We start from the raw sequence: 24,773 nt of genomic DNA on the forward strand, positions 1-24,773 counted from the left end.
GCTCTTCCATGGTATAGTGTGTGTCCAGGTCATTCCTTTGGATGGCTGAAGATATTCATGGTGTGAATACATTTTGTATATCTCCATGCATCGTCTGATGGATGTTTTCGTTAGTTGTCTTTGGACTATACTGCTGCTGTGAGCAGTAATGTATAAGTTTTTGTGTAGACACATGTTTTTATTTCTTTTGCGTATATGTGAGTGTGCTTCAAAAAGTTGTGGAAAACCGAGGCACTCCAGTGTGGGACTTGGGCATCCTAGAAGATGTCCTAATCACTAGACCAAAAACCATCCTGAATCTTTATTTTTTAAGAGGATGAGAAGGGAAAGAGGGCTGGCATTGTGACATGGCAGGTGGGAGCTGCCATTTCTGACACCAGCATCCCATACGGGCACTGGTTCGTGTTCAGCCTGCTTCACTTCCAATCCAGCTCCCCACTAATGGCTTGGGAAAAGCAGAGGAAGATGGCCCAAGTGCTTGGGCCTCTGCCACCCACGTGGAAGACCTGGATGAAGCTCCTGGCTTAGCCAGTGCTGGCTGTTGCAACCATCTGGGGAGTGAACCTGCAGATGGAAGATCTCTCTCTCTCTCCCTCTGTTACTCTGACTTACAAAATAAAAAATGATACCCTAAAAGACAAGAGAAGGAAAGGACTCGGGGAAAACGAGGAAGGAGGAGGCATGGATTTAAGTAGGCACAGGAGAGATTTAAATTAGACTGCAATTTCTAGTTTGGTTTCCCACGTAAAGACAGCAGAAGTGTAGTGGAGGGGCAGGTGTTGTGGTGCAGTGGGTTAAGCTGCTGTTTGAGACGGCTGCTAGTTTGAGTCCTGGCACTTCCACTTCCAATTCAGCTTCCTGCCAGTGCACCTAGAAAAGGCAAGATTATGGCTCAAGTATCTATGCCTCTACCACCCACATGGAAGACCCAGATGGAGTTCTGAGCTCCTGGCTCAGGCCAGTCCCAGCCCTGTCTTTTGCAGGCATCTGGGAAGTGAAGCAGGTGAAAATGGTATCTGTTTCACTGCCTTTCAAGTAAATGAAAATAAGTAAACATTTAAAACAACAACAACAAATAAGGTAGAGGGGCCAGCATTAGGACTCAAACCACTTTTTTAAAGATTTTATTTATTTATTTGAGAGGCAGAGTTACAGACAGAGGGAGAGACAGAGAGAAAGGTCTTCCATCCTCTGGTTTACTCCCCAAATGGCTGCAGTGGCCGGAGCTGGACAGATCCAAAGCCAGGAGCTTCATCCAGGCCTCCCACGTGGGTGCTGGTGCCCAAGCACTTGGGCCATCTTGCATTGCTTTCCCAGGCCATTAGCAGGGAGCTGGATTGGAAGTGGAACAGTCAAGACTTGAACCAGTGCCCATATAGGTTAGGGAGGCCTAACCTACTACGACAGCGCCAGCAAGATGCCCAATTTAGAAACGGGTGAAGTGCAGCTTCCTTTTCTTTGTGGGACGGTGGCCACGACTTCCTTCGCCGCTGCTCCTGGCCGGCAGAGGAAGTCGTGAGTGGGGAGGACTCGCTTCGCAGCCTAGGGAGCTTTAGCGTGACCTTCCCTTTGCTTCCTGACAGGGCAGATGTTTCTGGACCAGATGAAGCCCCCGACACTCTCCAGCTCGCAGAGACCAGGACAGCAGCACTTCTGAGTCCTCTGCGGGAGCCTTGCCCCGCCCACACACTATGTCAGGTGGGGGGCGGGAGGACTTGGGTGTGGCAAGGGAGTGGGGGCTTTCTGGGAGCCAGAGGACTGGGAGATGGCGGAGGCGAAAGTTACTAGAACATTCTTGTCTGCTCAGTTCTCACCCTGCAGCAGGCAGATGCCCTCTCTTAGGTGGAAAAGGCAAGGAGGCGGGGTTTGGTTGTGTTTTGTAACGTGGCTGCTTGCTTCCCCCAGAATCCACCCAATTCTAGTAGGGAGATGCCTTCCAGTCCCCTCCTCCACCCATCCCGCTCTAGATGGCCCAGTCCTTTTAATAGTGGCACTCTTGGAGAAGGAGGCGACATTTTGACTTTTCCTGTTTTCTTGATCTCTTCCTGGTCCTGTTTGGTTTTAGGAAGCCACATCCCTTCTGCCAGCGGCCCCTTCTCAGCCCTCACTCCAAGCATATGGCCCCAGGAGATCCTGGCCAAGTGCAAGCAGGTACAGCAGTAAGCCCAGTCCTTGCTGCCCGGGACTGGGTGGCTGACCCCACTGTGATACAGAGGGTCATGTGGTCCCCGTGAGAGATGGCATCTTAGTGCCATGTGCCTGTGTGAGTCAGTCATTAGGTTGGGTGAAAAATGTTATGGCCCCGTGCGCTCAGTATATGGAGACAGAAATACATGGAACATGTTTCTTGCCTTGATCTTACTATTTTAGTCAAGAACAAGGGAAATGCTCGGAGAATTCAGGGAAGCTGCTGACACGTATAGTTGGGTAGTGACCAGAGAAGCCTCTGTGGAAGGGTAACCTTGGATCTGGGTGGCATTTTAGCAGGCAGCCAAGAGGGTGGAGTCTTCCAAAACCCCAGTCCCACACTGGGAGCCAGACAACTGACCTCTTCCTAACCCTGGTTCTAGAAGGACGACTCAGCAGAGCAGCCGCACTTCTACTACGATGAGTTTGGTTTCCGCGTGGACAAGGAAGGTAAAATTGAGCCTCTCGTGTGTCGTCTTGCTGGTGCCCTAGGGAAACACCAGCTCCCATGGCCTGCAGTCCACATCACGTGACCTCCGAGGTGGATGTTCACCTCTTAAAGGTTGAATGACAGAGATGTATCTGAGGGGGATGCTGTTAGAAGTATATGGAGATCAGTTTTATTGATCTTCACCTAATAACTAAAAGCAGTATTGTTTATTGTAAAAAAAAAAAAAAACTTGAAAAATGCAGAAAATAAGGATTGAAACAAAGGTAATTCAAAATCCCGCTAACCCGGGGATAACTGCTGACATTTTAAGCGTGTTCCTTTCCTGCCTTTGTGTGTTTGATATGCTTTCATAACTAAGATTATATCACATATATATAATATTCTAACCTTATTCCATGAGCATTTTCCATGTCAGTCAAAACCAAGACCTTTTCATATTTTTCAGTGGCTACAGAATATCCTGATGCGCATTTATCATAATATTTTATAATGTTTTTATTAATAAGGGCCTCTAAGCCATTTCCATTGTTTTCTACTATAAACAGACCTGTTGGTTCCCTGGGGCTGTTGGGAAGGCCATCTGCCAGAACCGGGGGCAGCTAGCTGGTCACCAGGCCCAAACTCGTTAAGAGTTTGCAGTTAATGCAACATTTTAATTGACAGGAAACAGTCATGTGTATGTCACTCGTATTTCTGGTTCTGATGTAAGTTCTCCTTGTTCTAATCTGCAGCAGATATTTGGAGGTTACAAGCTTGGGTTAGGAGGAACGAGTATACTTTCAGAAGTTCACTAAGCAGTAGGCGTTTGGCCTATCAGTTACTGTGCTCGGGGGCGGGGACATTGTGGCTCCGGGATTAAGCTGCTGTGTGGGGTGCCTGTGTCCCATATCAGAGTGCCTGGTTTGAGTTCCAGCTACCCCACGCTTCCGGTCCAGCTCCCTGCTGGCGCCTGGGAAGCAGAAGATGTTGACCCGAGTGCTTGGGTTCCTCCTACCCAGGAGAGTGGTGACTCAGATGGAGTTCCTGGCTCCTGCTTTGCCCTAGTTGTTGTGGATCAGTAGATGGAAGATACCTCTCCATCTCTCCCTCCGTGTCTGTTACACTGCCTTTCAAATAAGTAAACTTTAAAAAAGAGAAAAAGGGATGCCTGGAATGCCACGTCCCGTGTTGGAGCGCATGGATTTGACCCCGGCTGTGGCTCCCGCCCCCAGCTTCTCGCTGATGTAGGCCCTAAGGGACAACGGCTCAAGTAATTGGGTTCCTGGCGCCAGGATGGGGACCTGGGTTGAGCGCCCAGCTCCCAGCTTCAGACCACAGCCCAGCCCAAAGCATCGCAGACATCTGGGGAGTGAAGCAGTTGATGGGAGCATTCTCTCTCCCTCCCTCCGTCTCTCAAATAAGTTTGTAGAAAATAGAATTAAAACATGAGTTTATTTTGTTGTAAAACTTGAACTCCATGCATGTTTTTTATAGTGTGCGTTTTTCATGAGCTCTCTGAGGACTCCGTGTGTGACGGGAGCGTCCTCGTCCCGATGGGTCACTGTGTTCAGACTGGAGTGCTCTCCCGCTGCCGCTGGGTCCTGTGAGGACAGAGTTCAGACATTGTTTGTTGGCGCACATCAAAACTTACACATGAGATTCATGGATTTTACTGTATTTGAAGGCACTGAAGTTGATGTTTCTAAAAGTGGGGCCGAGGGCTAGGCCTGTCCACAGTCCCTGAGCAGTATTTCATGAGACCCCCAGTGGCTTGCCCGCCCTCCTGGCTGTGCGTCTGGGTTACCGCCCTGGGGGCAGACAGACTAAACCGCTTCAGGCACAGAGAAGAGGGGAGGCGAGCCGTGTGTCAGATGGCCAAGGAAGCTCCTCAGAGGAGGGCACTAGACTAGACTAGGAGGAGGCCAGGGAGGGGCGCAGCTGGGGTCACAGGTGGGAGTGGATGAGGTGGGGGAGAGCAGGCACCCTGTGGTAAGGAAAGGGCAAGGAGAAGGCAGTGGGAGGCGAGGGCAGGGGGCTGGGCAGACCCTTGCCCAGTGCCCAGCAGGTTCTGAGCCGTGACGCACCACTGTGACTGCAGCAGAGGCAGCCTTTGGAGACCAGCCAGGCCGCTGCCGGCCCCACACGAGGGACGCTGGCTTGGCTGAGGCAGGAGTCCGCTGGTCGGAAGTCAGGAAATCCTGCCCTGCCTGCCTGCAGATTGAACGTGGTATAGAGAAAGGAAGAGCCAAAGGCGACTCCAGGGCTCTGGTCTGAGCCTGAGAACGGGGTGTCCTCTGGGGAGCCTGTAGGAGGAGGCAGCTGTGGGGAGACAGTGAAGAGGTCAGGTTTGATCTTCGGGATGCCTGGTGGACGTGCTGCTGAGCTCTCCGCAGGCTGTGGGCCGGGGGGTGTCGGGGCAGAGAGCTGGCCTAGAGGCAGAGCTCAGGGCCCTCTTGGGAGAGACTTGGCTGCCCTGGAGTGTGGTGCAAGCGACAGGTTTTCCCTCTGCTCCCTGCAGAAGGTGCTGAGCCCAGCTCCAGTCCGCTGCCCAGCGCGTCCCTGGTGGACGACCCTCCGCAGACGCTGCGCTGGCAGGCCCACCTCGAGTTCACCCACAACCACGATGTGGGGGACCTCACCTGGGACAAGATTGCAGTCTCCCTGCCCCGCTCGGAGAAGCTCCGCTCCCTGGTGCTGGCTGGCATCCCACATGGCATGAGGCCACAGGTGAGGCGGCAGAGGGGCCAGAGGCTCCTGCCCGTGCTGGTGTCACGAGGAACTGAGTGCTGTGCGGCCCTCCCGCAGCTGTGGATGCGGCTCTCGGGGGCCCTGCAGAAGAAGAGGAACTCGGAGCTGTCCTACCGCGAGATGGTGAAGAACAGCTCCAGTGATGAGACCGTAGCTGCCAAGCAGGTGAGGCGGGCCGCCTGCGGCTCTGGGACCGTCCGCCCTGGGCGGTGTCCTTGGCCGGGGCGTTAGCCCTGAGCTGCCTAGAACCGTGTGCCTAGAAGCAGCTGCGCCTCCTGAGTCTTCCATAGGCCCCAGGGAGGACTCCCAAAGGCCTCAGCGTGTGCAAGGACAGGAGGTGAACCCCACCTGGGGACGCCTGGCCAGCCGAGCCGCGCAGTCTCTGGCTCTCACTCCTCAAGTGCTGGCATCTGACCCTGAAGGGAGGAGGGGCGCCTTTCCCTGGGAGACGGGGACCCGCTCGCCTCACGGGTCTCCCTGTGGGGCTGGGGGTGCCCGGCAGATCGAGAAGGACCTGCTCCGCACCATGCCCAGCAACGCCTGCTTCGCCAGCGTGGACAGCATCGGGGTGCCTCGCTTGCGCAGGGTCCTCCGAGCCCTGGCCTGGCTCTACCCGGAGATTGGCTACTGCCAGGGCACAGGCATGGTGAGCACAGCCTCAGAAGGGCAGGGCTGTACCCAGGGGCGTTCCCAGGTCTCTCATCCTCCGGGGTGGACCTGGGAGTCCCCAGGAAGGGCAAGGGCAGTGGCGTCTGCGGTCCCCGCAGAGTGGGCCTCTGGGGTCCGGAGAGGCAGGGCTCCTCCGCCTGCGCGGGGAGGGCCTGCGCCTGACGCCCAGAGTGCTGGCGCGAGGCCTTGTCCCCGTGCCCCGGCCAGGTGGCTGCCTGCCTCCTGCTGTTCCTGGAGGAGGAGGACGCGTTCTGGATGATGTGCGCCGTCATCGAGGACCTGCTGCCCGCCTCCTACTTCAGCACCACGCTGCTCGGCGTGCAGACCGACCAGCGCGTCCTGCGCCACCTCATAGTCCAGTACCTGCCCCGCCTGGACAGGCTGCTGCAGGAGCACGACATCGGTGAGGCCGGCAGCTCCGGGCACAGCCGGCGGCGGCACACGCGGTCCCCGTCGCTCCTGTTCCCTGGCGTTTCCTGACCCTGCCCCCTGTGCGCTGTCCCCGTCTCCCCAGAGCTGTCCCTGATCACGCTGCACTGGTTCCTCACGGCCTTTGCCAGCGTGGTGCACGTCAGGCTGCTGCTGCGCATCTGGGACCTGTTCTTCTACGAGGGCTCCTTGGTGCTGTTCCAGACCACGCTGGGCATGCTGCGCCTCAAGGTGCTTCCCCCAGGCCGTGGGCCTGTGTGCCAGGCGCAGCCACCTGCCGGCCCTCTGGGGACACCCCTGGTGCCTGCTGAATGTGGGGCGGGGGATGGGTCTGAGGACGTGGATGGGGTCAGCCTGCAGCCAGGCACACAGCAGTGCCGCCTCCATCCGCTGCCTGCCCTTGCACGGCCCAGGAGGAGGAGCTGATCCAGTCTGAGAACTCGGCCTCCATCTTCAACACGCTGTCAGACATCCCGTCGCAGATCCACGACGCAGAGCTGCTGCTGGCCGAGGCCATGCGGCTGGCCGGCTCCCTCACTGACGTGGCCGTGGAGACCCAGCGCCGCAAGCATCTGGCCTACCTCATCGCAGACCAGGGCCAGCTGCTGGGGACCAGCGCCACCACCAACCTCTCTCAGGTCGGCCCACGGCCTGGGGTCCCTGGAGGGAGGGGCTGCAGGGACAGACGGGCGCTTTGTCCATGCAGCCCCAGGGCAGGGAGGGCATGCCCAGTGAGACGGCCAGTGTGGGGTGACGCAGCCCCCAGGGGCCGTGCATCCCAGACTGTGACCCTGGCAGGCTGGGAGTGGGACAGATCCTGCTCCGAGTGCATCCTCAGAGTCTTGCAGACGAGCCCGTGGGAGTGACCTGGTAGTGGGTCAGCGTCCCCCTGCGTGGTGGGGGCCGTGGTCGCCGACCTGCTCCCCCTCCCTGCAGGTTGTTCGGCGCAGGACCCAGCGCAGGAAGTCGGCCATCACCTCCCTGCTGTTCGGTGAGCCCCCGCTGCTGCAGGCGGCTGGGTGCCGAGCCTGGGCCTTCCCCTGCGGCTGTGGGCGTGGGTGTCCGCTCCGCAGGGCCTGGGGAGGGGAGGCTGCCACAGCTCTGTTGCCTCCTAGGGGAGGACGACCTGGAAGCGCTCAAGGCCAAGAACATCAAGCAGACAGAACTGGTGGCCGACCTCCGGGAAGCCGTGCTGCGTGTGGCGCGCCACTTCCAGTGCGCGGACCCCAAGAACTGCAGCGTGGTGAGTCGCAGGCTCCCCAGGCCCGCTCACGGTGCGGAGGCCGCTCCCCGTGCCCACGCTTCTGTCCGCTGCGGCAGGAGCTGACCCCGGACTACAGCATGGAGAGCCACCAGCGGGACCATGAAAACTACGTGGCGTGTTCTCGCAGCCACCGGCGCCGGGCCAAGGCCCTGCTGGACTTCGAGCGGCACGACGACGACGAGCTGGGCTTCCGCAAGAATGACATCATCACGGTGCGCCCCAGCCCGCCCAGCCTCCTCTGAGCCGTGGGCTCTCGGTCCGGCCGGGGGTGGGCGGGGCTCCTGGCAACCGGGCCCTGGTGTTGGTTTTCCCGCGCAGATCGTTTCTCAGAAGGACGAGCACTGCTGGGTCGGGGAGCTGAACGGCCTGAGAGGTGAGGGCCTTCGAGGCATCTCGAGGTGGGGGCCGCGAGCACGCTCTCCCGGACCCCGGGGAGGGCTGGCCAGCCACTGCCCCTCCTCCCACAGGCTGGTTCCCCGCCAAGTTTGTGGAAGTCCTGGATGAACGCAGCAAGGAGGTAAGAGTGGCAAGACAGGGCTGTCCTGGGAGCTGCTCCTGCCTTGACCTGGCCCAGCCGGGGCCTGTGTCCCCTGTGAGCCCCAGCGGGTGCTAGGGCAGTGAGGGCAGGGGGGCGGGGACTGGCTGCGGGCTTCAGGCTGGGCCTTCTCCGACCTGTTCCCCGTCAGTACTCCATTGCGGGGGACGACTCGGTGACGGAGGGAGTCACAGACCTCGTGCGAGGGACCCTGTGCCCGGCCCTCAAGGCCCTGTTTGAACATGGATTGAAGAAGCCATCCCTGCTTGGGGGTGCCTGCCACCCCTGGCTGTTCATTGAGGAGGTGAGTCGGCAGCTGGCCTGTGCCTGAGCCCTGCAGTGCCCGGGGCCTGCGGGAGGGGCAGGCAGGGCGGCGGTGTGCCCGCACCGACAGCTGTCCCGGGCCCACAGGCGGCGGGCCGGGAGGTCGAGAGGGACTTCGATTCCGTGTACTCCCGCCTGGTGCTCTGTAAGGCCTACAGGTAGCCGGCGCCCGGGGGGGTGGGGAGGGTGGCGGTGGGGGCAACTTTGTGCCCCGAACCACAGAGTGCTCCTGGAGCTTTGGTCCCCTCAGGTTGGATGAAGATGGCAAAGTCCTGACCCCGGAGGAGCTGCTGTACCGGGTGAGCAGGGCCTGCTCTGCCAGCCCCTAAACCTGCCCGGGCTGGCCCGTGTCACCTGAGTGACAGCTGTGCCCCTGTAGGCCGTGCAGTCCGTGAACGTGACTCACGATGCAGCACACGTGCAAATGGACGTCAAGCTCCGCTCGCTGATCTGTGTGGGGCTGAAGTGAGTGTAGACGGGGTGGGTTCGGGGCTGGAGGAGTCCCAGAGAGCAGTGGTCCTGCCCAGCCCAGGCTCCTCAGGGACCCTCAGGTCCTCAGGGCCCTGCCTGCCCCCAGCGAGCAGGTGCTGCACCTGTGGTTGGAGGTGCTGTGCTCCAGCCTGCCCACGGTGGAGAAGTGGTACCAGCCCTGGTCCTTCCTGCGCAGCCCTGGCTGGGTCCAGATCAAGTGTGAGCTCCGGTGAGGGCCTGGCTGCGGGCGGGGGCGGGGGCAGGGGGCAGTCAGCGCTGACTGAGGGTGACGAGCGCCTCCCCCCCTCTGCCCAGTGTGCTCTGCTGCTTTGCCTTCAGCCTCTCTCAGGACTGGGAGCTCCCTGCCAAGAGAGAGGTGGGTGAGGTGGGCCCCGGAGGACCCTGGGTTGCTGGCGCCCACGCCCGGCTCCTGCCGCGGTGACAGGGCTGTCCTGTGCCCAGGAGGAGAAGCAGCCCCTGAAAGAGGGCGTCCAGGACATGCTGGTGAAGCACCACCTTTTCAGCTGGGACATAGACGGGTGACGCGCTGCTCCGGCTACGCTGCGGTGCCCAGGCCGCCTCAACCCGCGCACGACCCGAGCAGCCCCTCCCTCAAACAGGAAGTGCGTCACCACCCTGGCCAGTGGCAGGCCTGCAGTGGGACAGGGTCTGAAGTGGCCCAGGACGGGAGAAGCTCCCAAGCCCTGGCCTTCCCAGGGTTGCTGGGGGCAGACGAGAGGTGGGTGGGTGCCTGGCTCAGTGCTTGCCTGCAAGCCCCAGCGACCAGAAACCTCGAGGGGAGCTGTGGTCCCTGTGCTCAGGAAGGGGCGGGGCGGGGTGGCGGCTGCGGTTTGTAAATAAATCGTGTGTGAGAATGTGCCTCCCAGCTGGTGTCCAGCCGGCGCCCTGCGCTCCTAGGAACTGCGTCAGGACCCTGCCACCTGCTGGACGCTCCTGTGGGACGCCAGGACCTGGCGCTGAGCTGAGGAAGACGCAGACAAGCGGGTGTTTTTGCTTTTATTTTAAAGTTCACACGGCTCCCCCCACCCATCCCAGCACAGGTTTTGGTGATGCCACCCCCACCCCCTACGGATCAGGCCCGAATGTGAGGTCAGTGGCCCCAGGGCTCCAGGAGGGGCCACCACTTGGCACCCAACGGGGAGTCGAGCCCAAGGTCCCTCCTCCCCCAGGGCTGCTGTTGGCTGCAGTGAGGCAACGGGGACGGAATGTGGGCGGGTGGGGAGCTGCTGGCCGGAGCCAGGGAGCGCCTCTGCTCTCATGGCACTGACGGGGAGCCAGGCAGCAGGGGGTGGCAGAGGCATGGCCAACACACGTGATGGGTGGGCCTGGGCACCAGCACCCCGACATGGCACACCCTGGGGGAGCCCTGCATCCAGGCCCTTCTGTGAGAGGGGGAGGGGAGCTGCACCTCTGGCCGCCCCGTGTGTGTAGATATGTATGTCGGTATATAGTAGAGGTATATACACCTGTACAGGAAGCCTTCGCCGTCAGCCTCTGGTTACACCACACCAAGACACCAAAAAAGCAGGCCTGGGGAGGGGCAAGAGAACAGGTTCACTCATGGACCCGCCTCCTGGCTGGGCCTCCCCTGCCTTAGCCAAGCTTCAGCCAGAGACCGTGCACCTCTGACCTCAAAAAAGGTCAAATAGCCCTGGCCCCGTCCGGGCCTCTAACGCCCGACTGTGGGACCCACTGTGGGCGGCTTCGCCCTCCCCTGCCCTGGTGAGCCTCAGCTCCCGGGGAAGGGGGAGGGGACTGATTGTCGAGACTCGGCCACGGGGAGAGCGCCACGCTGCTCATAGTTCTGTGGCCGCCCGGCTTCCAGCCCGTCTCCAACCCGTGTCTGGAGTCAGAGCTACAAGCAGGAATCCCAGTGTAACTGCAAGTCGTGGCCATCGAGGAAGTCTGTGGAAAAGAGGCTGGGGGCTGCCGTGCTGAGGGGGGCCAGGCTGAGCACAGGACCCCCTGACAGCTCCAGCCAGTCCATGCTGTCCAGGTGGCCGTCGGCCAGGTCCAGGCCCGCGCTGCTGCTGGGCTCAGGGGCAAAGTGCAATTCCGAGGTGTCCATGGGCGACGGGGGGTGGTCCAGGATGGCAGAGCTGCTCAGCATCTGGCTGTGCAGGTCGTCGATGAGGGACAAGGGCTCTGGCCCTTCCGGCCCGCCCGGCAGCAGGGGCAGCCCGGTGCTGCTCTCCAGGAAGTCCTCCAGGCGCCCGGGCAGGGCAGGGGAGCCCGGGGCGGGCGGGGCAGCCTGGGGGAGCTCAGCAGAGGGCGAGGGCTGGGTGGCTGGTGGGGACCCGCAGGCTGCTGTCGCGGGCGGCTTCTCCTTCCCCGCCAGGGCTGGCGGTTCCTTGAAATCTGCTGAGATCTCTGCCGGTCGAGACAGGGAGAGGGTGTCAGAGACCCAGAGAAAGCAGACCCTTCCCTCGCTCCCGCGCTGCACACGATGAAACAGCCAAGGACAGACACTGCCCACACCCCTGAGCGCAGGCCAGACCCAGTGAGTCAGGATGGCGAGAGGGGGAAGCCACCCCCGCGCTGCTGTGAGGTGGGGACCGCCATCGTGGAAGGCAGTGCAGGGCGCAGCTTGCTCAGCAGTTCCCTTGCAGGGTACACGGGCGTCCCCTGGCGGACAGACATGGACCGCCGAGTAAGCCAGCCACCGAAGACGTCCACAGCCGTCCACGGCACAGAGGGAAGAATGGCAGCCGCCGAGGGCTGTGGGAGGAGGGGAGGGGCTCCTGGTCAGAAAGCTGCGTGTCTTAGTTCGGGAGAAGGGAAACGTCTTAGAAACGGACAGCACAGCACTGTGGGCTTAATGCCACGAAATTAAGTACATTTAAAAATGGTTCGAATGGCCAATTTTGTCATCCAGACTTTACAATTAAAAAAAAAGACGCAGAGCCGAGCTTAGCTCCCTGCCTGGCCGGCCCGCTCCCCTCTGCTCCTGCAGGGCCGCCTCCTAGTGGCTGGCAGGACAAGCAGACCCTGCCTCTCCCACAGGGCAGGGGTGCTCAGCGCCTGAGGCGTGTGGGTCACACCCCGGAAAGGCTCTGGGCAGCTCAAAAGCCACTCAGGAGGGCTGCCATCGGGTGAAGCTGCTGCTCGGGGCGCCCAGAGCCCACCCTGGAGCACTGGCCCGACTCCGGCTGCTCCACCCCTTGGCCAGCTCCCCACTAAGCAGCTGGGGAGCAGGGATGATGGCCTGCCACCTTCGCCAGGGACCCAGACGGAGCTCGCTTCAGCCTGGCCCAGCCCAGACCTTACGGCCATTCGGGGCGTGCGCCAGTGGATGGAAGATCTCACCCCTTCCCTCCTACTCTCAAATTCATCTATTTTTTTCTCCAAATATTTATCTGTTCCTTTGAAAGCTACAGAGAAACAGAGATGCAAAAAGATCTTTCATCCGCTGGTTCACTCCCCAAATGGCCGTAACGTCTGGGCTGGGCCAGGCCAAAGCTGGGAGCCTCTTCAGGCCTCCCATGTAAATGAATCTTTGCGCTGCGGCTGGCGCACTGTGCTGATCCGAAGGCAGGAGCCAGGTGCTTCTGCTGGTCTCCCATGGGGTGCAGGGCCCAAGCACTTGGGCCATCCTCCGCTGCACTCCCTGGCCACAGCAGAGAGCTGGCCTGGAAGAGGGGCAACCGGGACAGAATCCGGCGCCCCGACTGGGACTAGAACCCGGTGTGCCAGCGCCGCTAGGCAGAGGATTAGCCTAGTGAGCTGCGGTGCCAGCTGTAAATGAATCTTAAAAACACAGTCATACAGCTGGCACTGTGGCGAAGTGAGTAAAGCCGCCACCTGCATCAGTTCGAGTCCCAGCTGCTCCACTTTGGATCCAGCTCCCTGCTATGGCCTGAGAAAGTAGTAGAAGATGGCCCAAGTGCTTGGGCCCCTACACCCACATGGGAAGAAGCTGCTGGCTCCTGGCTGTTGAGGCTGTCTGGGGAGTGAACCAGCGGATGAAAGACTCCTCTCTCCCATAATAAATCTTAGGAACACACACACACACACACACACAGTCACCCTTGCAAAGGGTGGTTCCACAGCTGAACTGCTTTACCTGCTCGGGCTTCCTGCCTATGACCACCAAGGACAGCCCCACAAGGCCCGCCCAGCACTGGGCCCTCAGAGCGCGTGGAGGTCCCTAAACCGCTAAAGGGGTCCCGTCGGCCCACACCCCTGCGTCTCCACCCTGCACCTGCCCCAGAGCACTCCCCACCCCTTTCCAGTCCTCCAGCCCCAACTCTGTGCTCGCAACTCACTCCTGATGACCTGGCCTTCACGTCTGGACACCCAGGGCTCCGGGAGCCCGCACGCACCTGACTGCCCACGCGCGTCTCCGCCCCAGCCCTGCAGTCAGCCCACCTGCTCTCCCTCACCACACCCAGGCTCTCTCCAAACCGGGCAGGCTCAGCCCCTTAGCACAGCACCGCTGCCTCCAGCCCAGGCGCCTGCCTCCCCACGGTCCCCATGGTTGCCTCCCAGCACACAGCTCCGTCTCCACTGCAGACCAGGAGCCCACACTGGAGCAGCCCAAATGCCCCAGCCACACCCTGGCTCCCATGCTCCGCCCAGGACCTCGGACGTCCTCCTCCCACTGGCCCTGCGCCCCGAGCTCCTGACACTGTGGCCCCAACATTGGCTACGCTGACACTTCAGGTGACAGCTTTGCTTCCTGTACCTGGGGTTCACGTCCCCACCTGGCAAACATGTCTGCCCGTGGATCTGTCCCAGGCCTCAGGAGCCAGAGGCACCGCGCACCAGGTGCTCCGTCCAAACGGGAAAGGCCTGCCACCCACCAAGCGTTCAAGAGTTGAACCGCCGCCCCCACCTCAGGCTGCAGACAAGCTACGCACAGAGGGGCCGCGGGCCTGGCCCTTACCTCCGCTCTGAATAAGAATGTCAAACAGGTCGTCCATATGCTGGCTGGAGGAGCCGTTCTCCTGGGGATGGACAGAGACAGGATGAACGTGGACAGAAGCCCCGGCCCCTCCTTCCACAGAGACCGCGGAGCCCTCCCTGCGCTCAGCCCGCTGGAGGCCCGGGCGTTCCTGCCCGGTGGAGGACACAGGCCGGCCTCCCCCACCCCGTGCTCTGCCGGGGGGCCGGGCCCAGTACCTTCACCTGCTGTTTGGGCTGCTGGTTCACAGCTTCCTCGTAGCCAGGGGGCTCCTTCTTCAGCAGGGGGGTGGGGGTCCCAAAGAGGGGCTGTGGCGGGCGCTCCAGGTCCATGTGAGCAGGGGCACCGGGGGCAGGAGAGCCAGGCTGAGACAAGGGCTGCACAGGACGGGAAAGCAGCAGCAGTCGGTGGCTGGCAGGCTCCAGGGCTAGGACCTCCCCCCAGAAGGCCACGGTGTGCGAGGGTCCAGGCGTAGGTGGGGGTTGCTCAGGGGTCCCGCGGCCCAGGCCCACTTGCAGGACTGCCCTGATGTCCCTGGCCAGAGTGGGGGCAGCTCCTGCTGGGTCTGTGGGGTCCCAAGCAGCCCCTTTCACCCTGAAGCCCCAGTAACCTCCTTGGTGATGTGGGCGTGGGAACCCTCATTTCGGAGGGCCGAAGGGAGACTAAACGCAGGGAGCCTGAAACGCTGGCCCAGCCTCCCCAGGTACCTGCTGGGGGCTCCCGGTGGGCAGCCCGGGGCCGTCTGCGTTCTTGTTGGTCACGGTGAGGACGAGGGTGGGAGGTGGAGCCCCCTTGAGGAGGCCGGGGCCCTGGGGGCCCAGGAGCAGCTGGGAGGCAGGGGCCTGCTCGGGCTCAGGCTGCGCGGCTTCCTGCTTCACCACCACGGCCGGCGGGCCCGGGGCCGAGACCTGGGCATCCGCAGGGTCGGCCGCTGAGGCCGCCAGGCTGGGGCTGAAGGGGTGTGCGGGGCCCAGGGCCGGGCAGCCCAGCTGGCAGCTGGCGAAGCTGCTCTCCTGCTTCACCGGGGCGGGGGCCGCCTGCTGGGCCCGCTTCTCCTGCTCCAGCTGCAGCCGGAGCAGCTCCACCAGCTGCTGCTTCTGCCGGAGCATGCGCGTCAGCTCCTCGATCTGCTTGTCCTTCTCCTGCAGCATCTGGTCCTTGTCGCGCGCCCCCGGGCTCCGGCAGCAGGGGGTGCCCCGCGGCCCCTCTTCCTTCACCAGGACCTGCAGCGGCGAGGCCTGCAGGGTGAGCTGCGTCAGCGGCGAGGTCACCATCTCACCGAAGGTGTCCCCCGGGGTGGAGTTCTCGTCCCCGGTGCTGAGCAGTGACCGCTCCGAGGGGGTGGGCGACACCGGGGGCGTGGAGCCCGTGCTGCCGAACTTCACCACTCCGCTGCCGGTCACCGTGGCCACCACCACCTCGGCCGGGGCCAGGCCCGCCGCCACCAGGGCCGGCCCCGTGCTCAGCCGGGCGGCCGGGAAGGCCACCACCACCTCCCCAGCCTTGGACAGGAGCGAGGCGGCGGCAGGGGCCTTGGGGAGCCCGGGGGCAGGGCTGGGCTGGTCGTGGTGGGCACGCAGGCGCTCGATCAGCTCCGTCTTGGTGCCCGAGACGGGCAGGGAGCGCAGCTTCAGCTCCTGCTTCAGCTCTGCCACCTGCAGGGGGGTCAGGAGTCAGGGCCGGGGCCGGGCAGGTGGGCGCCTTGGACCTCAGGCCCTTGCCCGTCCCCTCCCTCCCACCGTCCTCACCAAGCCGGGCCAAAGTAGGCGGACTGATTTTACAGGTGAGAAAACTGTTCCCAAGAGTAAAAGAACTTTGAGATCACAGAGACGGAGAGGGCCCGAGCCGGGCGCCGAGCCAGGTCTGCCGGAGCCTGGCGCCCATCCCGGCCGCGTCCGAGAGCCGGGTCTTGCTAGGATCTGGGCTGGCGCACGAGGCGGCCTCCTGCAGGACACAGTCACTGCGAGGGAGGACGGGTCCATTCCAGGCCAGGCCCTGGGGCCTCCGCCCACCACATCCACCAGCCAGGTCTGTGCGCCCCGGGCAGGGCCCCCGGCCCCTGAGCGCACACAGCATTCATGTCACATTCAGCTGAGCCGGGGCCCTGCCCTCGCTGGCCTGACTGGACTCGGGCGACTGCTGAGCCCCTGGACGCTTCAGGGGTAGCGGGGCCCGTTTCTCACGCTGTCCCACACTGACACGGCTGCCTGCTCACTCCCAAGGCTGAGATGTCGCTACGATCACAGCCACGTGGGCTCGGCACGGGTTCCGAAGTGCCCCTGTCACGGGTGACAAGGGTGGAGCCCAGCCCTGCCCTGCCCTCCCCGGGGTGGGCCCGGGCCAGCCGCCTTCCTGCCTAAAAGCCGGGCGGCCCTACCTTCATGTCGTCCAGGTTGGCTGGCAGGGCTGCCGGCTTGCCGCTCAGCGGGGTGCTGTTCTGCCTCGCCAGCCCACTGGGCCCCGGGGCGCCCGGGCTGGAGCCGCCGCGCACCGGCGGGGATGCGCCGTTCCCCAGGGTCTCCCCCGCTGGCCTGAGGAGAGAAGGCAGACGGGAGCGCCATGCGGCAGGCGGCGCAGCCCCGGGGCGGGGCGGGCCGGGGCTCCTGCTTGGCGGGGCGGGGCGGGGCGGGGCTCCTACTTGGGCGGGGCGGGGCAGGGCGGGGCGGGGCTCCTGCTTGGGCGGGGTGGGGCTCCTGCTTGGGCAGGGCGGGGCGGGGCTCCTACTTGGGCGGGGCGGGGCTCCTACTTGGGTGGGGCGGGGCTCCTACTTGAGTGGGGCGGGGCAGGGCGGGGCTCCTACTTGGGCGGGGCGGGGCTCCTACTTGGGTGGGGCAGGGCGGGGCCCCTACTTGGGCGGGGCGGGGCAGGACGGGGCTCCTGCTTGGGCGGGGCGGGGCGGGGCGGGGGGGGGCTCCTACTTGGGCGGGGCGGGCAGGATGGTCTGGTAGTTGTAGTGCTGCTGCTGCTGGTTGAGGATCTGCAGCTGCAGGAAGAGCTGCTGCTGCTGCAGGATCTTTGCGTAGGCCGAGTCCATGGGGGGCGCGCCGCGGTCCCGCCTGTGGTCGGGGGGCACGTACTGGTGGTACTTGAGCTTCTTCACCTTCGGCTTCGGCTCCTTGGCCTTCTTGCTGCGCTGCGGCCTGTCGCTGGCAGACCTGGGTTGGCTTTGCTGCGGCACAGGGGACGGGCGCCATCAGCAGCCGCCCCAGCAGCCCTGCCCACCCGCCCCTGCTGCACTGGACTCCTCCACCATCAGTGCCCAGAGTGTGCGGGGGGCTGGGGTGAGAGGACCCAGCCCAGCCTCCGTCCTGCAAGGGCCCTGCCGGGGAGGGGGCATCAGTGCCCAGAGTGTGCGGGGGGCTGGGGTGAGAGGACCCAGCCCAGCCTCCGTCCTGCAAGGGCCCTGCCGAGGTGGGGGGCCTCAGTGCCCAGAGTGTGCGGGGGGCTGGGGTGAGAGGACCCAGCCCAGCCTCCGTCCTGCAAGGGCCCTGCCGGGGGTGGGCATCAGTGCCCAGAGTGTGCGGGGGGCTGGGGTGAGAGGGTCCAGCCCAGCCTCTGTCCTGCAAGGGCCCTGCCGAGGGGGGGGGCCTCAGTGCCCAGAGTGTGCGGGGGGCTGGGGTGAGAGGGTCCAGCCCAGCCTCCGTCCTGCAAGGGCCCTGCCGGGGGTGGGCATCAGTGCCCAGAGTGTGCGGGGGGCTGGGGTAAGAGGACCCAGCCCAGCCTCCGTCCTGCAAGGGCCCTGCCGGGGTGGGGGGTGAACCAAAGGCACAGGCAGACACCGGGACCCTGCGTGGCACACGGCGAGGCGGCAGACCATGGCTGGCTGAGGGAGCACGGGCCGGGCACGTTGGGAAGAGGCGGCCACACCTCTCGGCAACACCTAGGCAGGAGGCTGGCACCGAGCTGCAGCAGCATCCCAGACAGGTGCCGGTTCAAGTCCCGGCTGCTCCACTCCCCATCCCGCTCCCTGCTAACGGCCTGGGGAGGCAGCAGAAGACGGCCCAAGTGCCTGGGCCCCTGCCATGCACGTGGGAGACCTGGATGGAGTTCTGGGTCCTGACTTAGGCCCAGCTGCTGTGGCCATTTAGGGAGTGAACCAGTGGATGGAAGATTTCTGTCTCCCCTTCTCTGCCTTTCAAATAAATAAATCCAAAAAGAATGTCCAGGCAGGAAGTGTCCTGGGCTTCAAACGCAGAAATGGCCTCCGAGAAGTCACCGCCCCCAGCGCTGCACCAGGATTTTTTTTTAAACAATTATTTATTTATTTATTTATTATTTGAAAGGCAGAATTACGGAGAGGCAGAGAGAGAGAGGTCTTCCATCTGCTGGTTCACTCCCCAGATGGCTACAATGGCCGGAGCTGGGCCCATCTGGAGCCAGGAGCCAGGAGCTTCTTCTAGGTCTCTCACGTGGACGCAGGGCCGACGTCCACCGTTTTCCCAGGCCGTGGCAGCCGGATTGGAGTGGAGCAGCCAGGACTTGAACTGGCAGCATATATGGGATGCCAGCACTGCAGGTGGCAGCTTTACCCACTACACCACAGCACCGGCCCCGCACAGGGATCTTAATCAGGACCGTCAACCCAGGAGCTCCTCTTCATGCCAAGTGTGTCCCAGAGACTTCAGGCTGCCACAGTGATCAGCCCAGAGGGCCCGAGGTCCCAGGCCCAGACTAAGAAGAGCCAGGGCTCATGCAGAGGCAGCCTGGCCCTGTAGAGGGGGGAGTGGATGAGGGAGGAGGAGCTGGCAGGGCACTCTGGAGAGGAAGCAGGGAACCTCAACGTTCCTGAGCAGACAGGGGTGGGCGGCGCACTCGGCTGGGGTCAACCACGTGCAGAGGCCAAGAGGAAGGCTCGGGGCAGAGGTGGCCCCTGCGGAGGAGGAACGGGCACACGAGGCCAGGGAAGCTGGGGGCCCAGGTGTGGAGGCGTGGATCTGCAGCAGGCCCAGGGGGCGGGACGGGAGCTGAGGAACCACAGGGAGGAGGAGGGACAGCCCAGAGGGCCCCCCGCTGAGGGAGGAGACAGCCCAAAGTGCAGCTCCAAACCCAGCGATCGGACAAGGCGGGGAGGACGGTGTGCAGCCAGGGGCCTCGCTGGGGACGCTGTAGGGTGAGGGGATGGCTGGGAGCTGACCCGCAGGGGGCTGAGGACTGGAGTGGATAAGAGGGAGCACAAACCCCACGTGCGCTCCTCTTCCAGACAGGAGGGAGCGCGACAGAACGAGCTAAGGCAGGCGCTGGGGGAGCCGGGAAGTCGCTGAGCAGGCTGCAGACCCCGGACAGGTGCGCCTGATGAGGTCCAGCGTGGCGCCCACACCGCGGAGAGTGCAGGTGAGCTGGGACGAGGCCGCGTGCGGGGCCAGAGGCACAGGGAGGACCGGCGACGGGGGGCACGGGGAGGACTGACGACGGGGGAGGCACGGGGAGGACTGACGACGGGGGGCACGGGGAGGACCGGCGACAGGGGAGGCACGGGGAGGACCGGCGACGGGGGAGGCACAGGGAGGACCGGCGACAGGGGAGGACTAGCGACAGGGGAGGCACGGGGAGGACCGGCGACAGGGGAGGACTAGCGACAGGGGAGGCACGGGGAGGACCGGCGACAGGGGAGGCACGGGGAGGACCGGCGACAGGGGAGGACCAGCGACAGGGGAGGCACGGGGAGGACCGGCGACAGGGGAGGACTAGCGACAGGGGAGGCACGGGGAGGACCGGCGACAGGGGAGGCACGGGGAGGACCAGCGACGGGGGAGGCACGGGGAGGACCGGCGACGGGGGAGGCACGGGGAGGACCGGCGACGGGGGAGGCGGGCGGCAGGGGAGGACCAGCGACAGGGGAGGCATGGGGAGGACCAGCGACGGGGGAGGCATGGGGAGGACCAGCGACGGGGGAGGCACGGGGAGGACCAGCGACGGGGGAGGCACGGGGAGGACCAGCGACGGGGGAGGCGGGCGGCAGGGCCTAAGGGGCTCAGGCAGCTGACGCACAGCCTTGGCCTCAGCCACGTGCAGACACAGGGGCACCGGGCATGTGGCCCTCATGGGGCAATGGGGAGTGTCAGAGACAGACTCAGTGAAGAGAGGAGCCCAGGGTGGCCAGGGCGCCCAGCCAGGGCATAGTCTATGTGGGGAGGCAGCCGAGGGAGGAAGAAAGAGCCGAGTAGGAGGGACAAGACAAGCAAGGCAGGGAGGGCGGGAGACGGAACCTGGGCTCAGGCCTGGGACCCCAGCACCCCCCCCCCCCCATGAACCCTGCCTCCCTCGGTATCTCAGGTCAGGCCTGCAGCTGGGGGATCCAGGCACAGCCCAGGGCCCGCTCATGGCCTTGGGCAGCACTGGGCTGTCAGGATGCGTGGGGGCAGCTGCGCTCCGTCCGTGGCCACTGCGACCGTGCGCCAGGGACAGCGGGGAGAACAGCCAGAAATGCCCAGGTCATCTTGGTGACCTCTGCTGGTCCCGACTCCTGGGGGACGACGTGCACCCCCCCCTCGCCGTGAGGAGGCGCACCTGCAGGCAACTGTACCTTAATGAGCGTGGGGGGCGGCTTGGCGGTGGGGGCAGTGCTTCCATTGGTGAGGCTGGGAGGCAGCAGAGGCGGGGGAGGCAGAGGGGGCTGCTCTCCCAGGAAGAGCGTCTCCCCGGAATCCGGGCCCACCGGGAGCTGAGACAGAACCTGAGAGGGGAGAGCAGTGAGGACGTCCTGCCCCTGCAGGGCGCCCAGCCTGCCCAGGCAAGCGGCAGGGCTGGCAGCACCCGTCAGACACCCTCGTAGTCTGGGACAAGCAGCCCCAGTGTGGCAGGGCACGGACGGGGAAGGAAGGGATGCGGGGGTGAGCATGCGGCCGAGCCGAGTGGTCTCAGACCAGCAGGCTGCTGGGGGAGGGAGGGCAGAAGGGCCCCAGGTAGTCTCGGCTTCGGGAACTGGGCCCACCGCCCACATCTGCCCCTCACCCCATGGACCAAGCAGCCGGCACCGGGGCTAAGAGGGGAGCAGCCCCTGGGCTCCCCGTGCCAGAGCAGCTCCACCCACCGGATTCAGACAGATCTTACTCCGGCAGCCTTGCAAGCTCACCTGAGTGGGGGACATGGACGTGGCACTGGGCAGTGGCTCGCTGGCTCGGGCCTCCAGAGGTGACGGCACTGAGCCCTGGGAGTCATGGCTGGCGGGCTGCTCAGGGGATAAGGCGTCACTGCTGTCCTCGTCAAAGGAAGAGCTGTCGGCCACTTTCGGGTAGTTCACCTGGCCCACTGAGACCCGAGGCTGGCGTCAGCTCCGCCGCCCAGGCCCAGCGGTGATACCAGCAGACAGGCGAGGGAGAGCGGAAGCCACTGCCTCCTCCCGACCCGGACAGCCCAGAAAGAGGCTTCCAAGGCCCCCACGTGCTGCCTGAGTTCTAACCTCCGGCCTTTAACTCGGCTGTCTCCCTCCCTCCTGGAGTCGAAGGAGTCTGCTTGCCCTTCGACCCCCCACTTCCTGAATGACAGGAGCATCCTGTCACCCATGGCTTGCCCTTGCCATGCACTGGGAGACAGGCTGGGCCAGGCACCAGGGTCACCAAGGGACAAGGGCGTGGGGGTCAGACTTCCAACCTCACCCAGCAGCCTCAGGGGAGGGGGAGCCAGGAGCCGGGGCGCTGTGCCGTGGCAGGAGGAGCTTCTGGCTGCTCGGCTCTGCGGCCCCTGCCGCTGGCTGCCTGTCCGCATCCTCTTTATGAAAAGCCACTAACCACAAAGGTGAAGTGTGAGCCCCTCTGGCAAACTGGGAACCCAAGGCAGGGGGCGGAGCCTGAGTCACAGCCGGCCGGTCCGCGGTGAAGGTCACAGCCTGGGACTTGGACGGGTGTCCGAAGTTGTCTGGGACGGAGCCCCTGCCGTGGCTCTGAGGCATGGCGGCCGGCGTCAGCAGTGAGCTGACACGGAGCTCCCCCGGGCTGTCCCCCAGAAAAGTGCCCAGCGTGGGGAGCAGCGAGCCAGGGCGCCTTCTTCCTCTCCACAGAGGACATCAAGTCTGCACTCCAGGCCTCCGCTCGGCTCTCCTCCCTCTCCCTGCCTCGCCCCCCCTCCACACTCAGCTGATTCCTGCCTGTCCAGGCTCACCGCACGACCCCTGCCCCTACTGTGGCGGAGCGGGGAACCTCCCGTGTGTGTGCCCGGTGGCTGCCTGCCTGCCTGTCCGAGAGCCCGCCCTGCACACTGCCTGCATCCATCAGCACTTGTTGGGCGGTGGATCTGAGGAGGGGCCAGGCTCCAGGAAAAGGTGTCTCTAATGAAAACAAAGGAGGGCCAGCTCTGGTGCAGTGGGTAAAGCAGCTGCCTGTGGCACCGGCATCCCATAAGGGTACCAGTTCAAGTGCTGGCTGTTCCACTTCCGATCCAGCTCCCTGCTAGTGCGCCTGGGAAACCAGCAGAAGATGGCCCAAGTCCTTGGGCCCCTGAACCCACTTGGGAGACCTGGAGGAGGCTCCTGGCTCCTGGCTTCAGATCAGCCCAGCTCTGGCTGTTGTGGCCATCTGGGGAGTGAACCGACAGATGGAAGACTCTAACTCTTTCAAATAAATAAATAAATAAAAATCTTAAAAAAAAAAAAGGCATAAGTGCAGATTTCTAACCCCTGGTACTTCTCACGTTCACACACATCAGGCAGACACCTCCTGACCCACGGGAGATGAACAGGCCCTGCGTTCACAGAGACGGGGATGTGCGGAGGCCTGACACTCACTTAGGCAGCTGGCACTACCCTGAACTGACACAGCCTGCGCACGGCCCCGACCCAGCCTGCGCACGGCCCCGACCCAGCCTGCGCACGGCCCCGACCCAGCCTGCTCACGGCCCCGACACAGCCTGCTCACGGCCCCGGCACAGCCTGCGCACGGCCCCGACACGGCCTGCTCACGGCCCCGGCACGGCCTGCTCACGGCCCCGGCACGGCCTGCTCACGGCCCCGACCCGGCCTGCGCACGACCCCGACACGGCCTGCGCACGGCCCCGACACGGCCTGCTCACGGCCCCGGCACAGCCTGCTCACGGCCCCGACCCAGCCTGCTCACTGCCCCGGCACAGCCTGCTCACGGCCCCGGCACAGCCTGCTCACGGCCCCGGCACAGCCTGCTCACGGCCCCGGCACAGCCTGCTCACGGCCCCGGCACGGCCTGCTCACGGCCCCGACCCAGCCTGCTCACGGCCCCGGCACAGCCTGCTCACGGCCCGGGCACAGCTGTGGCTCCACCAGAGGGGCCTCACCGATGATGGCCTCCTTCAGGCTGGACTCCACCGGGAGGATGTTCTTCTCCACGAGCTCCATGGGGCCCGGCCTCTGCGCAATCTTCTCGTTGAGGTCATCCGCCAGCCTGGCTCGCTTCAGCTTCAGCTGCTTGGCCTGCAGGGAGGGCTCGGCCGAGGTCTCTGCCGTGGGAGAGCGCGGGGGCCAGAGGTGAGGACGGCCCCGCCCCGCCCTGGGAGCCCCACGGCGGCCCAGGTAGACAAGAGTGGCCTGGCGTGCAGGTCACAGGGCAAAGGGGCACCACAGTGGGCAGTGCAGGGTCGCAGAGGATGACAGCCAGGCCCGGGCCGGCCCCAGGACTTGCCGCGGTGGGGGAGTGGGACGAAGGCGCGGGGACAAGGGGTAGGCCTCTGCCCGCCCTCAAGCTCCATGCCGTGGCGCAGTCCCTCCCTACTCTGCAACCTGTGGGGTTCAGACTAGGAAGGCCCCCCTCCAGCCCCGGCCTCCACTAGGCCGACGGCTGCGTCTGCGCTGCTTCAGGCGCCACGCGCCCCTTCCCTGGGGTGTGGGCGTGCGGCATCCAGGGCGACCCTCAGACATCACAGTGCTCAGCTGACATCAAGTGCATGAACAAGCAGCAAAGGGACGCCTGTCTGGGACAGACGGCGGAGCAGAGACAGATCCGTGACTTCACCCAGGGAGGGCCAGCCGGGGGAACATGACTGCTTCCTGAGAGCCAGCGGCGGGCGCTGCCACTGACCGTGAGGGCGGATGAAGAAAGCAGGAGCGCGGGACGGGGCGGGGTGGGGGGGCTCGCCCCTCCAGTCTCACCCACCTTCCAGAATGTGCATCCTGACCAGCTCCGATCGCTCAGGCCGGGAGCGAATCTTCCGCTTCAGATAGTCCTCCGTCTGCGAACAACACACCGGAACCTCAGAGCCTGGCCACCAGACCATGGAAGCAGCCTTGGCCACGGCACCTGTGCAGCCCCCATGCCCTCAAGTGGCGAGTGCAGGCTTCTGGGGCAGGGGGAGGCCTGGAGAGGACAGTCCACCCCCAACTGCGCCTGCTAAGGACAGGGCCGTCAGGGGAGCCTGTCCCTACAGGGCTGCGGTTTTCACAGTGTGCAGTCCGCACAGATCTCCAATTCAACTGCACCAGGCTTTTTTTTTTTTTTATAGGCAGAGTGGACAGTGAGAGAGAGAGAGACAGAGAGAAAGGTCCTCCCTTGCCGTTGGTTCACCCTCCAATGGCCACTGCGGCCGGCGCGCTGCGGCCGGTGCACCGCGCTGATCCGATGGCAGGAGCCAGGTGCTTCTCCTGGTCTCCCATGGGGTGCAGGGCCCAAGCACTTGGGCCATCCTCCACTGCACTCCCGGGCCACAGCAGAGAGCTGGCCTGGAAGAGGGGCAACCGGGACAGAATCCGGCGCCCCGACTGGGACTAGAACCCGGTGTGCCGGCGCCGCAAGGCGGAGGATTAGCCTAGTGAGCCGTGGCGCTGGCTGCACCAGGCAATCTTAACTCCACTTCCCACACCTTCTCAGGTGTCCTGGTGTACACGCTGTACTAC

The 24,773-nt window shown here is 63.9% G+C and overlaps 2 protein-coding genes across 44 annotated transcripts in view; one reads left to right on the forward strand and one right to left on the reverse strand.

Moving 5' to 3' along the window:
* The window catches only part of SGSM3 (small G protein signaling modulator 3), a 33,456-nt gene extending 23,524 nt beyond the window's left edge, over positions 1-9,932 (forward strand). For 8 of the 38 annotated variants that reach the window (XM_008275188.5, XM_070052961.2, XM_051834089.3 and 5 more), the window contains 21 exons: positions 1,584-1,698; positions 2,066-2,151; positions 2,571-2,637; positions 5,136-5,344; positions 5,423-5,530; positions 5,868-6,011; positions 6,242-6,437; positions 6,549-6,694; positions 6,877-7,101; positions 7,400-7,454; positions 7,579-7,706; positions 7,784-7,939; positions 8,046-8,100; positions 8,195-8,244; positions 8,414-8,566; positions 8,674-8,744; positions 8,837-8,885; positions 8,966-9,051; positions 9,164-9,286; positions 9,373-9,433; positions 9,520-9,932. In XM_008275188.5, coding sequence (XP_008273410.1) covers positions 1,692-1,698; positions 2,066-2,151; positions 2,571-2,637; positions 5,136-5,344; positions 5,423-5,530; positions 5,868-6,011; positions 6,242-6,437; positions 6,549-6,694; positions 6,877-7,101; positions 7,400-7,454; positions 7,579-7,706; positions 7,784-7,939; positions 8,046-8,100; positions 8,195-8,244; positions 8,414-8,566; positions 8,674-8,744; positions 8,837-8,885; positions 8,966-9,051; positions 9,164-9,286; positions 9,373-9,433; positions 9,520-9,600 — 2,256 coding nt within the window. In that variant the 5' untranslated portion in view covers positions 1,584-1,691 and the 3' untranslated portion in view covers positions 9,601-9,932. Of the gene's footprint in view, positions 1-1,583; positions 1,699-2,065; positions 2,152-2,484; positions 2,638-5,135; positions 5,345-5,422; positions 5,531-5,867; positions 6,012-6,241; positions 6,438-6,548; positions 6,695-6,876; positions 7,102-7,399; positions 7,455-7,578; positions 7,707-7,783; positions 7,940-8,045; positions 8,101-8,194; positions 8,245-8,413; positions 8,567-8,673; positions 8,745-8,836; positions 8,886-8,965; positions 9,052-9,163; positions 9,287-9,372; positions 9,434-9,519 lie in introns of all 38 variants that reach the window. The other 30 variants (XM_089308963.1, XM_089308964.1, XM_089308965.1 and 27 more) reach the window with 14 other exon arrangements.
* Positions 9,933-10,060: 128 nt separating this feature from the next.
* The window catches only part of MRTFA (myocardin related transcription factor A), a 208,238-nt gene continuing 193,525 nt past the window's right edge, over positions 10,061-24,773 (reverse strand). For 5 of the 6 annotated variants that reach the window (XM_051834083.3, XM_089308962.1, XM_051834088.3 and 2 more), the window contains 10 exons: positions 24,037-24,112; positions 23,222-23,383; positions 21,054-21,229; positions 20,505-20,654; positions 16,900-17,150; positions 16,359-16,512; positions 14,689-15,636; positions 14,200-14,358; positions 13,964-14,024; positions 10,061-11,448 (listed from right to left, as the gene is read on the reverse strand). In XM_051834083.3, coding sequence (XP_051690043.3) covers positions 10,934-11,448; positions 13,964-14,024; positions 14,200-14,358; positions 14,689-15,636; positions 16,359-16,512; positions 16,900-17,150; positions 20,505-20,654; positions 21,054-21,229; positions 23,222-23,383; positions 24,037-24,112 — 2,652 coding nt within the window. In that variant the 3' untranslated portion in view covers positions 10,061-10,933. The remainder of the gene's footprint in view (positions 11,449-13,963; positions 14,025-14,199; positions 14,359-14,688; positions 15,637-16,358; positions 16,513-16,899; positions 17,151-20,504; positions 20,655-21,053; positions 21,230-23,221; positions 23,384-24,036; positions 24,113-24,773) is intronic. The other variant, XM_089308960.1, reaches the window with a different exon arrangement.

The sequence above is a fragment of the Oryctolagus cuniculus genome, chromosome 11 (genome assembly GCF_051225735.1).
Source record: "Oryctolagus cuniculus isolate XC-2025 breed Fujian yellow rabbit chromosome 11, ASM5122573v1, whole genome shotgun sequence".
NCBI classification, from domain to species: domain Eukaryota; kingdom Metazoa; phylum Chordata; class Mammalia; order Lagomorpha; family Leporidae; genus Oryctolagus; species Oryctolagus cuniculus.